At 38.6% G+C, this 12,230-nt stretch overlaps 3 protein-coding genes across 3 annotated transcripts; 1 reads left to right on the top strand and 2 right to left on the bottom strand.

Moving 5' to 3' along the window:
* Positions 1-752: 752 nt before the first annotated feature.
* On the bottom strand, positions 753-4,222 carry LOC109537631. Its single transcript, XM_019904437.2, has 9 exons — positions 3,992-4,222; positions 3,494-3,624; positions 3,259-3,432; positions 2,570-2,678; positions 2,331-2,505; positions 2,155-2,272; positions 1,919-2,093; positions 1,699-1,862; positions 753-1,644 (listed from the first exon to the last, which is right to left on the bottom strand). Exons 2-9 carry the CDS (start codon positions 3,608-3,610, stop codon positions 1,525-1,527), a joined length of 1,152 nt encoding a protein of 383 aa, XP_019759996.2. The 5' UTR covers positions 3,611-3,624; positions 3,992-4,222; the 3' UTR covers positions 753-1,524.
* Positions 4,223-4,367: 145 nt separating this feature from the next.
* LOC109537630 (eukaryotic translation initiation factor 3 subunit M) lies at positions 4,368-6,874 on the bottom strand. Its single transcript, XM_019904436.2, has 6 exons — positions 6,502-6,874; positions 6,007-6,186; positions 5,856-5,950; positions 5,580-5,798; positions 4,749-5,158; positions 4,368-4,693 (listed from the first exon to the last, which is right to left on the bottom strand). Exons 1-6 carry the CDS (start codon positions 6,544-6,546, stop codon positions 4,476-4,478), a joined length of 1,167 nt encoding a protein of 388 aa, XP_019759995.1. The 5' UTR covers positions 6,547-6,874; the 3' UTR covers positions 4,368-4,475.
* Positions 6,875-6,920: 46 nt separating this feature from the next.
* Positions 6,921-10,643, top strand: LOC109537632 (cysteine--tRNA ligase, cytoplasmic). Its single transcript, XM_019904438.2, is given in 9 exon segments — positions 6,921-7,281; positions 7,449-7,715; positions 7,771-7,987; positions 8,048-8,497; positions 8,856-9,089; positions 9,148-9,463; positions 9,514-9,705; positions 9,761-9,972; positions 10,040-10,643. Coding segments are annotated over 9 exon segments (2,190 nt in total). The 5' UTR covers positions 6,921-7,102; the 3' UTR covers positions 10,163-10,643.
* The last annotated feature ends 1,587 nt before the right edge of the window (positions 10,644-12,230 follow it).

The raw sequence follows: 12,230 nt of genomic DNA on the forward strand, positions 1-12,230 counted from the left end.
AAAAAATTAAAGTTTTCCCAAAAAAAAATCAGAGAAAACAAAACCATGTAATCATCTACTTGGAAAACGCCAGCCTCATCGCTCTGAAAATATTTTAAGTTTCTTCAAAATTTTCGGTCTTTCCAGTTTTAGTGAATGTTTGTGAATGGATGATCGTCTAAATTGTAAAGGCTTTCGCTACCATCGTTGAAATTTTGAGTTTTTTAGTTTTGTAGTGGATGGGATTTTGAACCTGGCGATTCACCAGCGTTTTCAGAGCAAAAAACGAGACATTTTCCTAGCAATAAAAAGTAACGAAGAAAATTCGAAAAATGTTCAAACTCGATTCAGCATCCAGAACGTCCCTCGTCGTATAAATATGGCAACAATATGATTAAATACAAGTGGAATACACAAATATGGTATGGAACAAAGTTCAAATCTACAAGGCAATCAGGGGAAAAGTAATGCCAAACTTACCGAACGCTGCATCGTGCCACCTGGAAATCCTGAAGATCCAAAGGGAGGATCAACATTCAATCTGCACGCCTCATTAACAGCGGTGGAATCAGTTTTTCTTTCAAATTTCAACGGCGGAAGAGTGCATAACTGAACTGGCACTTCTCCACGTTCACAAAACCATACCGACTTGAAAGCTGGAGAACCCTGAATATATTAAAAATGTGCTTAAAAAATAGTACTTTTCAATAAACAGCAGCACGTGGAACAGAATATTTCAAACAAGTCAAACCCGATGAAATAAAAATCCGCAGTATGGAAATAAAACCAGTAACTTTATTCTAAAATATTACAAACTATAAAAATTGTACGATTCAGTGTTCACTTCATCAAGCTCAGTATCACTTATTTACACCCTTAAAAATGTAAGAACAGATCAAATCAATTGAATGTTAACTTAATATTATATTCCATAAGCCAGTGGGAAAAGTTTTACTGAAAATGTGATTCTTTTCAAAATTACTCAGCATGTGATGATCCTATAAAACTTCCCATTCGCATTATTCGGTAGCTATATGTCTAGTAAGTTCTATAAGTAATTAGAAGCATATTAGCAGCACTCAGCAACAAAAACTGGGTATTTGAGTAAAAGTGACGGGGCAAACAACGCATAAACGGAGTTGCTGAATTAGCCAACACTCAGTTGGTACTTGCAGGGCATTGATAATGGCACAACCAACAATAAAGCACTAATTTTAAAAGTATTACGTTCAACAAAGTTTGATATTCCCAAAATGCCCGATAATTCTAAACAAGAACAATTTGGGGTAGTGTGTTTTTACCAGCATTTCATGTGGCAAAGCATAAAAAATACTCAGCATGTATAAAATGGAAGATGAGCAGACTAGCAAGTTTCGAGACGACAGTAAACCTCAGCCAATCCAATCAAATATTCTTACCCTAATCCAGTGCCGTTAGTACAGCTCGTTGAGCCAATAACAAATGCAATCCTAACCAATAGGCGATTAATATTACGCTGTTATCCCAAAGGAAGCACACTTAAACAGCAGTTGACGTTGAACCCAATCAGATCTGTGTACTGAACTTTGGCCTGGGTAGATCTCCAAATATGGAATCACCGTGGACGCTTCTGGCCAAAGCTTTCATGCTGGCCGCAATATCAACTTGCCCATTCCCTTTGGGCGACTAAAAACAAACCTTTCAATAAAATAATCCCATCGACAATTGGGCGCACTTTACCAGGCCATCAATACCAACGCCGTCGATCTTTGACTGATTGGAATTGTTTCGCACCAGCTGCGAAAAGTTGGGAATGTCCACTGGACAGGACTTGGCCACAAGGCCGTCCCAGCCTGCTGATCTATCATGGATGATCGCCATCCCAGTCACAGTGACCATGGCATCTAGACACATTGGCGAGTACAGTTTTACTACGCTCGCTAAAGCTGAAGTATCGTACCTTCGGCTTCTTCTATTTCTTCAGAGTCGCTGTAGAATTCGCCTGCCGCATGGAAGTTAGGTTTAGTAAATTCGTCCGTTTCAAAAGTAAACATCATATCATCTACTACATGTTCCAACTTTGGTTTGTCGCTTCCAGTGTTACTCTTTGGTCGTTTTGGTGAGAATGGAACTTCCTGAATCCCACAGATTCCACAATGAGCAAACCGTTCTTTAATTAAACTTGCAGCTACTTACTGGTGAATTATTGATACTTTTTGAGTGTTTGTCCGAAGATACGTTGCCAAATGCTTTGGGGGATTTGGGCGATAGATCCTGAATTAAGGCGCCTTCTATTGCAGCTTTTTGAATAATCCTGCAATAAAACAAAATTCTCCCAACTAAGCTGTCGGTTTTGTTTCCACCCAGATTACCTAACTAGAGCCTCTCGTTCTTTATAAGCCTTGTCCTTAAGGCCATTCAGCAATTCATATTGTTCATCGCTGTATTTCTTCACTCGCTCTTCCACAGCAGCCTGCTCCTCTCTAATGTAGTTCGTAAAAACATCATTCACATCTTTGATGATTTTTGCCACATTTCGGTTGGGGTCTGGAACAAAGCAAGTTCGTTCAATTGAAACTGCAATTCAACTGCTTGAATGATCAGTGCTTACAGGTGTCCACAACGGAAGTATCAAAACCATTTGCATTCGGATTTACCACTATATTAAATATGGTTGATACTAAGCCACTAGTTTTAAACTTATTGATTGCCATTTCATTCTGGAAAAAACAAAAAAATTATAACTTGTTTTTTTTTATATTTTATAAATTCTTTTGTCCTAAGGGGATTATTTGCACTGCCTTTGTTTTACCACCGGCAAGCGCTAACTTTGCTTTGAAGTTTCTTTAACTCTAAAAATTGTCGTTGACCATCAAACAGGATAATCGCAGAATGCTGAACAGTTGAAACCAATTTTAATATGCTATTCACTTAAAAGACTATCATCAGTCATCAAAAGGTGAATTTATTTTTTCTGTTCGCCTGTTCACATTTTGAGATTTTCATTTTATGTTTAATCGTCGAAAGTACTCGTACAGTGAAAGCATAGTTATATATTTTACGCTCGCTCCAAATTATCTTTATGTTTACAAGAATGATTGTGAAGTAATCGGTTCTAATAATACGCCAGACTGTAACTTATCAGCTAGATAAAAATTTGGCGCAAAATTAATCGGGAATCGTAAATAACTTCTGGTTTGTTTGTATAAACACTAAAAAGTTTGAAATAGATTGCCATTTCTATGCTCTGTGTTAGATAGAACATATTGAAAAATACTGTATATAACGACTGGTACAAACCAATAACTTGGCATTGATGAACACACAAGAAGCCCCCTTTTCCTTGTGAATGGCATGAGTTTCAACGTCGCAATTGAGACAATGGGAAATTGTCCATAAATCTATTTGCTTTGATGCAATTAGTCCAGGATGAGCTCTTTTAATGTTTTGCAGCTTGGCAATATACCAACTATCCTGAAAGCAAACGCGTTTAGTAAAATGCATCACTTTCTTCAGGTTCCGCAAATGTACTTACGGAATTGAATATTTCATCAGCTTGCTCTTGAGCGTCCAGCAGGAGATCCTCCCTTTTGACTGTCTTATCATGTTTCTCAATTTCTATCACAATATTTAGGCAATTACAAGAAAACATTACTACTGATTAACCTGCAACCGTACACTATTATATTACGCTATACTATTTAATATTCAAGCAGCATGTCCTTATAGTGGGCTTGTTGCTTGAGAATAAACGATGGAGAGTACTTGAATAAAGGAATTAAGTCGGAGTGCAAAGAACAATGAAATAAATGAAACTAATTGTCAGCGATATTTATTGAAATAATAAAATTATATTTAATTTAAAGTGTAGTCAGGCAGTCAGTGAGATTAATTGAAGAGAAAGCCTGCGTTTCAGGGCGTCTAATCGCATCAACAGCATCAAGACCACTTTTATTTTTAACCTTTAATTATTTTCAAAAACTATTTGGCGAATTGCCCAACAACAATACCTTTGATTATTGTAAATACTCACCTGTTGTGTACTCTTTGTCTTCAATTGTATTCTCACGTAGCTCGCTTTCTCCCGTGTGACACTATTTTGCACTTAACACGATCTTCCTAATTAATGCTATTTAAAACTCAGGACAACCTTTCATTCCTCAAATAACTTTTAATAACTTCCAAAGGAAAAAGTTGTTCCTGCAGGAATAACTGACATCTCTGTCAAATTATGCTTTTGCATTTACTGGACAGAAAACCGACAGTTCCGAGGATGCCAAGTTGTCAACCAAGACAAAATAAAACATTGCCGATTAAACCGCAGCTAAAAAAATAAATTTCAAAAATTCATTCAAGGGATACAAATGAATTTTTTTTCTATCACAAATGGAAAATACGTTATACACAAATTTTCAATTCAATATTTTTAGTTTAATACTGAACTAAAAATATAAATGTATTTGAAATCCTTCGGCTATTTCAAACGTTTCTTTTGGATATTATTATTGATTGGACTTCTAAACAGCTTGCATTGGTTGATTCATTAGCTCGGCTTGGGCGGCAGTTACAGACTTCATTCCTTCCTGAACAACGGCCAGGTTGTTTTTCCAGGACTGAAGCACATCTCTTAAATGTTGCCATTGCGACCTTACAAAGGTCCTGTGCATGGTGCTGGAAACGAACACTTTCTTGGCCGATTGGTCCATTCGAGCACTCACCAACTTTGTCTTCAAAACTGCAACGATATTGAACTGCCAACTCGACAATCTTTTGCAAACATTGAATACTACCTTGAATTATGAAGGCCTCAACTTCCTCCTTCTTGATTTGCAGCTCACGCTCTATGGTGTCGAAAGACATCTCTGGTGTAGTCTCAGCCAGCTGCATAAAGCTCAACAGTCTCATTTTCCTCATGTTTTGCTCGTGGTTAAGGCCTTGACTAGTTATGAATTCCTTGTGCTCTTGGTAGAACTTTAGATAAGCCGCCAAATTCTCGCTCACAAAGATGCTGAGCAAGTCATGAATCAGTTGTCCTTTCAGGATATGTACCGGTTTCAGATCCAACAGCGGCTCCAAGAGAAATGTGTTTGGGTCTGCGATGGCCGTGGTGATGCATCGGATAGCATCTTCTCTTGCATGCGATGCCGTTTTATCGGTGTATGTTCCGAGTAGCTCAATCATTACTTTAGCAGCTTGTTCACTGTAAAAATTATCATTTATGTCGGAAAGGTTCTTGGATGTTCTACAAGTCTTGAATTGATGGCTTTAACTGGTTTTCAATGAACTCGTTGCAGTCCTCCCTTGCCTGGGACTTTTACATAAATCAACGTTCCATGGCTGTTTCTTGAGCTCAATGCATAACTTTTGACTCCAGATTTAGTTATTTTAATATTCATCTAATGAAGAATAATTTATAAATGTAAAACCGCGAACCTTTAGACAGAGTTTTCAGTCTGAATCGAACCAGAAAAAAATATGAATGCGCGTTACAAAACATTTGGAACCGCCACTGTGCGTGCTAAAGTGGAAAACTGTTAACCAGCATAAAAGTTTTTTACTTCAAGTCGAATTCTATTCTAATCTTTATATCCTAGCATACTTGCCGTATACAAAGAACTAACCTTTGATTGCTTTTCACTAAAACTTGGTGCAACAGCCTGTACAGCTTCTGCAGCTCTTCATTAGACAATGGGCAAAGCTTGAACTGCTGTTTCAGTTTTTCAATATCTTGAAATATTGACTTGATTTGGTCAGTTTGCCTTGCAATCTGCAATAAATGGTAATAGACCGGATATCTCATGGCTGATCTTTCATCAAGAGACTGATATAAGAGCCAGAGCCTAAAAAATATATTGTCGTGTGTTGTGTATTTCAACATATCCAGTACTTTGGCTTACGCTCTTAGGCAGACCTCTCCCAGTTTCTGGCCTTGGGCTTTCGTGAGTTTTTCACAGAAAGCCAAAATTATATTTTCCGCCCTTTCTGGAGAAACCTTAAAGTAAGCATTCAAATATTAAAGATGTAAATAGAATCAGCCGGAATACTTACCAAAACCATTATGGAGACAATGTCATTTAAAACAAGCTCCACTTGGGGCTCATTGCCCTCTTTAAAGCATGCATCACACACGCCAATAATCTTGTGCAGATCATCTTCAATGCCTTTGGGTGATCTTTCTTCCGATATTTCTGCTCCCAGACTTTTCAGGTAGCCGCGCAACTCTTGCGTCTAAAATAAAATAAATTTGTGGACGAAAACTGATAGAATCAAAAGACTATAGAGAATTGTTTTGCCAAAATAAAGGTATTAAATATATTAGATAAAGTACTAGCTTAAAGGACTCCCAATGTTAGGTTATGTTTACGATAAATATTGCAAAAATTGGAGATTCTAACAAAGGATATTTTAAATAGAGCCCCCAAGTGGATTCGAGACTGTTTGCAAGCTACGCAAAATGCAACTCTAACGCTGGCAAAAAGCTTGGTTTGTAGGGTCTGAATCTAATCTCCACGTGAAAGTAAAATATGGTCCAATTGTTCTTACCTGGTCCTCTAGAGGAATATCGATAAATACTGGGGGCACTTGCATATTGAATTTTTTGGTTTTAAGAACACAGTTTCGCCCAGAAATAATACTTTTATCAAATCAACTATTTTTGAGTAAAAAGCTGTGACTTTCGATCTGTCATTGTCTTCTATACGGCAACAGAAAAACCCCGTGGTAGGATTTTCGTCCTTGTCTTGGCACATACATTTCCATTAACAAAAAATGTTTTGAGCAGTTAAGCAACACTGCTTCAAAATTTACATTAATATTACTAATTTCAACAAATTTTCGAAATAAGTCTCACTGACTTTATGGAGCCTCCAATACTATCTCACAATTTTCTTTCAATTAGACGGCAGAAAAATTGAAACTTGGCAGAAAAATTGAACGTCATCCACTCCCCGCCACGTGTTTACCATTTGACGTCTACCATTTAGGTTATGTGGGTTTATCAGTTTACGTTTGTCAAAATTACCCCAAGGAGTGTGTCAGAAGTGTAATTTCCGATAAATTGCTGATGCAACATTTTTGGGGGGTTTTAGCCTGAATAAAACCGTTCGTGAAAACTACAAAAAGCCCACATTATTGGCCCAGAAACATGTCGAAACGAATGCAGCCACCATGGGCGCATCCCGCCCAAGAGAACCAACCTGTTTTAAAGCTGTACAACAGCTTAACCAGGCATAAGGAGGTGTTTGTCCCCATATCGGGCAAAAAGGTGCATTGGTATAGCTGTGGCCCCACCGTATACGACGCGTCTCATATGGGGCATGCCAGGTATTTGTACAATTGAGTTTTATCAAAAAATTAACTTTTCCTAGCCACTGTCCCTTGAGGCAGTCCATACTTGCTAGCTTGTTCTCAAGTTGCCCCCAGCATTTAATGATACAACGCTTAAAACATAGAAACATATGGATCGGAAATTAAAGCCCATTGCATTTCAGATCGTATATCACTTTCGATATCCTTCGTCGTGTGCTCACTGACTACTTCAACTATGATGTACTCTATGTGATGAACATAACAGACATTGATGATAAAATCATCAAAAGGGCGCGGCAGAATTATCTATTTGAAAAATACGCGGCGGAAAAGAAGGCGTTGAAGACTGTGGTCGCTGACGCCGGACAAGTGCTGGGAAATCTCACGAAGAAGGCCAAAGACAACACTGATCCGGATAAGGCGCCCATGTATGAGAAAATTCTGAACAAGTGAGTTGTAAAGGCATTAAGCGAATGCACTGTTATTTATCTGCGCCGATTCCAGGCTAAATGAGTCGATAGAAAATCTGGAAAAGGCCGTCAAGAGCGGAGATAGTGGTAAAATTAACGAGGCTCAAACTAGATTTATCACTGAAAGCAAAGACCCGTTATCGGACTGGTTGGATTCGAAATTGGGCGCCACTGTAACCGACAATGCCATATTTTCCTCCTTGCCTAGGCATTGGGAGGAGGAATTTCATAAGGATATGGACTCTTTAAATGTAAGTAAAATGTTGCACAAGCTTCCCGGCTAATGGTTGAAAGACTGGGAATTTTCATAGGTTCTCAGGCCAAATGTCCTGACGAGAGTGAGCGAACACATTCCGGAAATCATCTCCTTCATCGAAGGGATCATCAAGAATGGTTTCGGCTATGAAGCTAACGGGTCTGTGTACTTTGATGTGGCAGCCTTTGATAGGAAAGACAAGCACCACTATGCCAAGCTCGTACCAGAGGCTTAGGGCGACTTCAACAGTCTACAAGAGGGTGAAGGCGATCTAACAACAGCAGACATGCGAGGAGAAAAGCGATCGCCTAATGATTTTGCGCTGTGGAAGAAAAGCAAACCGGGAGAACCATCCTGGCAATCGCCGTGGAGCTTGGGAAGACCTGGATGGCACATCGAGTGCTCGGCGATGGCTTCAGCGATTTGCGGCCCATATTTAGATATTCATACTGGTGGAGTTGATCTGAAATTTCCGCATCACGACAATGAAATTGCTCAAAGCGAGGTGAGTACATCGATGTTTTAATTTCATCAAGGCGACAGCAAGTAGAACAAAATAATTATTGAAAAGGTAAGCACAAATACAGAAAGTTTGTTGATTGTTAGTAGAACTTGTCCTTAGCTGCTGTTGCAATTTTAAAATTCAATCTGACCTGTGGAATTTGCTTTAACTGCAGTCGGCATTAATAACGAAAACTATAAAACATACTTCTGGACAACAATGAAATGGCGAACGACGTTTAATATCGAGCACCTATTTTACCATCCATGTCGGGTCTAAGTAGTCTCTCACTCCTCATGGGCGCACAAGCCTGGCCCGTTTGGTTTTTTTATCAATCCAATCGTGAATTTGTTTTTTTTAGGCTCATTTCGGTAATCCTGAATGGGTAAAATACTTCCTACACTCCGGCCATTTAACAATTGCTGGCTGCAAAATGTCCAAATCGCTGAAAAACTTCGTCAGCATCCAGGAAGCGCTTTCGAAATATTCAGCGCGACAGCTGAGATTCGCCTTTTTGCTGCACTCTTGGCGAGACACTCTGGATTACAGTCAGAACACTATGGAGTGCGCCTTGCAATATGAGCGGTTGTTTAACGTAAGTCGATTGTTTTCGGCAATCAACCGTTAGGCTAAAAGCAAATTGCAAATTTTAGGAGTTCTTTTTGAATGTCAAGGACGTAACTCGCGGGTTGACTCAACACACAACCTTTGATACTTTCACTAAGTGGTCAGACTTTGAGCTCGCATTGAACAAGAAGCTTTTAGACACGAAGGAAAAAGTGCACCTGGCTTTATGTGATAATATTGATACCAGGACGGCTTTGGATGCGCTTAGAGACTTAGTCAGTAGCGCCAACGTTTACTTGAAGGAACGCAAACCGGTAAACCAAGTGCTTTTATACGACTTAAGCGTCTACGTTACCAAGATGCTGGCCGTGTTCGGGACAAATGCAGGCATTGCGAAGATTGGTAAGATTGGGTGCACTTAATGTAATGCCAAACTCAGGCGTGTGTTGCAGGATTCCCTGGGTCTAAAACATCCGACTGCACTGAAGATGTTGTGTTGCCCTATGTAAGCATTTTAGCTGAATTTAGAGGCAAAGTGAGATCTCAGGCCATTAATAGAAAAGCGACAGATATGTTGCGCGAGTGTGACTACATCAGGGATGAAATTCTTCCGAATATGGGAGTGCGACTGGAGGATAAAGATGGTATAACGCAGGTCGAAGCACGTATGTCACTAGATATATAAATGCTCCTTTCCAGATGGAAGTTGCGCGGTGAAGCTAGTTGATCGGGACACGTTGTTAAAAGAAAAGGAGGCCAAGAAGAGAGCTGAAGAGGAAAAGCGACTGGAAAAGGAGAGAAGGGCAGCCGAACTGGCCGCCGCACAGGCAGCCAAAGAAGCGCAGATGAAAATCCCACCCCAAGAAATGTTTAAAAGCGACATTCTGAAATATTCAAAATTCGACGACAAAGTAAGATGCTTGATTGCGGCCAATAAGAAAACCGTTTACTAATTGATTTTCTCGTTTGTCCTTCAAGGGGATTCCAACACACGATCACGATGGCCAGGAACTAGGTAAAGGCCAGTTGAAGAAGCTGCAAAAACTCTACCAAGCTCAGGAAAAAAAATTTACCGAATATTTGTCGAGGAAAACCTCATGATGGCCCGGTTCAGATCGCAAAGGCTCTGACATGGTTATAAGAAATATGAAAGAATGAATGGATATAAAAAGCAAATTTTCCTTATCATCAATCAAATCAATATTTAAGTCTCTGTAATATTAGAAAATGCAAGCAGTTTTCAGAATGGTCTAAAACATATGCAGTGTGGCCATTTTTTCAACTGATTCAACTGCATTTTTTTAAAACGCTTCAGAAAACACAAAAAATGGAAGAGCGCGTGAGTGAACAACCTGAAATCATGGCATTTCCATGCCAGTATTCTAAGTATTTATTTGAGCTAAACTAAGTTTACTTGTAGTTATTTTTAAAATTAGCCTAAAGCGACTGACCGGATTTAAGTAACGTTTTTTCCAATATGCAGGTCGGATCCGGCCCACTAAATAGGCGATTGACTTTTCTTTGTTAATAAAAATGATATTTGCCTTGTAAATTAATTTATTATTAAAAGATGCACAACTAAGGGAGAGTGTTTTTGTTTATCACCCGGAGTTTTAAATGAAAATGAAGTTTGCACAAACATAATCAAATTGGGATTGAGAGCCGGATCAGATAAAGGAAAACTGGCAGCGAAAAGTAAAATGCGATTCGCATCCCAACATCGAGGTTGCGATGGCAGGATACGCGTAAACGGCGCGGTATCTTAATATTTCCCATAAAATACAAGGGAATAAGGTTACGCACACTTTTTCTAAATGCTAATTTTACTTCCTTAATTTCCCTAAGGGCAACGCCTTATATTAACTGGGCGCCGCCATGAATATTGTTCCGCAGGCAAAACAAGCCACCCCAAATGGTATTTCGGTGGAAAAAATAGGGTAGATAAGGTTTAGTCGTAAATTTAATTAAAATTATCCTTTTAAAATACAAAACAGGTTTGATCGAAATACCTTCCAAACAATCTGGAAGCAATTGGCTTATCGAGCCTCGATAGGAGGGCCATGATATCTAAGCTGTTTTTACTCAGTCGGTTGTAATTGAATCACCGCGTATGCTTTTAAAGGTTCTTCATATACAGGGTGATTCAAAATCGGCGTCATTTCTTTTACGGGGTAAAAGGGGCACACTTGGAAGGTACGAGAAAAATGTAGGAAAATTGTTTTTCCAGAATATCTACAGGATATTAGCAGTTGAAACTCGAATTGCAACTTTGTTATTAAGCATTATTTTGAAATGGTCCCATGTTTGATGGGTAGCGTATTGCAATACTTAAGCATTCGAAAAGAAGAGTTTCTCCTACAATTTTTTGATGAAAAGTCAATGTGGGAAAGATGTTTTTTTGTTGTTGGATAACAGACAGGTGGATGGCCTTTCTTTCACAAAATGTACGGCGATTAGTTATGGGGAAATGCCACATTAACAGAGCAGAAGCTGTAATAACTTATTATTATTATAATAAATATCACGTACGTACGCCGAACACAAACACACATTAAACCAATGGTTTACTGAACACTGGCACAAACTGAGCAGGAGTTAATTAACCGAATTCGAGAAGCTGCTCGAGAAGAGTGCACAATAAGCTGATTGATTTCGGCACTAACTAACTTGTTCGGAGTTAAAGGCAGAAATGTATGACAATTTTAATATAGATAAGTTCTATAATGTTGTAATTTTCGCCAATTCAAAACCAATTTACTGAAGAAAGGCCTGGATGAAGAAAATATGAAAGTAGCTGTGCATCTTTTCCAGTAGAATCAATGAAATATTCGCAGTTCTATCGACACTCAACCGGGCTTCAGTTGAGTCTACTAAATTTTTTTTTTTTTCAAATTTCGTGTTGGGTATTTTGCCTCAAACATTTGTGTCTTTAAAAAGTACAGAATTTCCTCACGACTTTTATTACAGATTGATATAAATAGTGCTCCTATCTCGCAATAAGAACGAATTATTTATCAAAAAGTAATCAAGAACTATCACCTAGAGGGTATCCTGCGACACAATTGAAAAATTATCTTGACGTTTCGATAGCTATTTTCTGCTATCGTTATCAAAAGAACTTAAATGAACCTAAAAAAGAGTATGTTAATAAATTGTGTAACAATAGTAG

Source organism: Dendroctonus ponderosae, unplaced genomic scaffold, assembly GCF_020466585.1.
Source record: "Dendroctonus ponderosae isolate FM_Combo_2020 unplaced genomic scaffold, Dpon_F_20191213v2 Dpon_F_20191213_1, whole genome shotgun sequence".
NCBI lineage: Eukaryota > Metazoa > Arthropoda > Insecta > Coleoptera > Curculionidae > Dendroctonus > Dendroctonus ponderosae.

What these genes read in the sequence shown, in the direction of transcription:
- LOC109537631 (XM_019904437.2), bottom strand. Translation starts at nt 3,610, where the DNA reads ATGTTTTCTTGTAATTGCCTAAATATTGTGATAGAAATTGAGAAACAT. An exon ending in CTGATGAAATATTCAATTCC is followed by an intron (nt 3,433 to 3,493) that starts GTAAGTACATTT and finishes GTTTGCTTTCAG; the next exon opens with GATAGTTGGTATATTGCCAA. An exon ending in GCGTTGGTATTGATGGCCTG is followed by an intron (nt 1,645 to 1,698) that starts GTAAAGTGCGCC and finishes GTTTGTTTTTAG; the next exon opens with TCGCCCAAAGGGAATGGGCA.
- LOC109537630 (XM_019904436.2), bottom strand. Translation starts at nt 6,546, where the DNA reads ATGCAAGTGCCCCCAGTATTTATCGATATTCCTCTAGAGGACCAG. An exon ending in ATATTCCTCTAGAGGACCAG is followed by an intron (nt 6,187 to 6,501) that starts GTAAGAACAATT and finishes ATTTTATTTTAG; the next exon opens with ACGCAAGAGTTGCGCGGCTA. An exon ending in TTAGTGAAAAGCAATCAAAG is followed by an intron (nt 5,159 to 5,579) that starts GTTAGTTCTTTG and finishes TAATTTTTACAG; the next exon opens with TGAACAAGCTGCTAAAGTAA.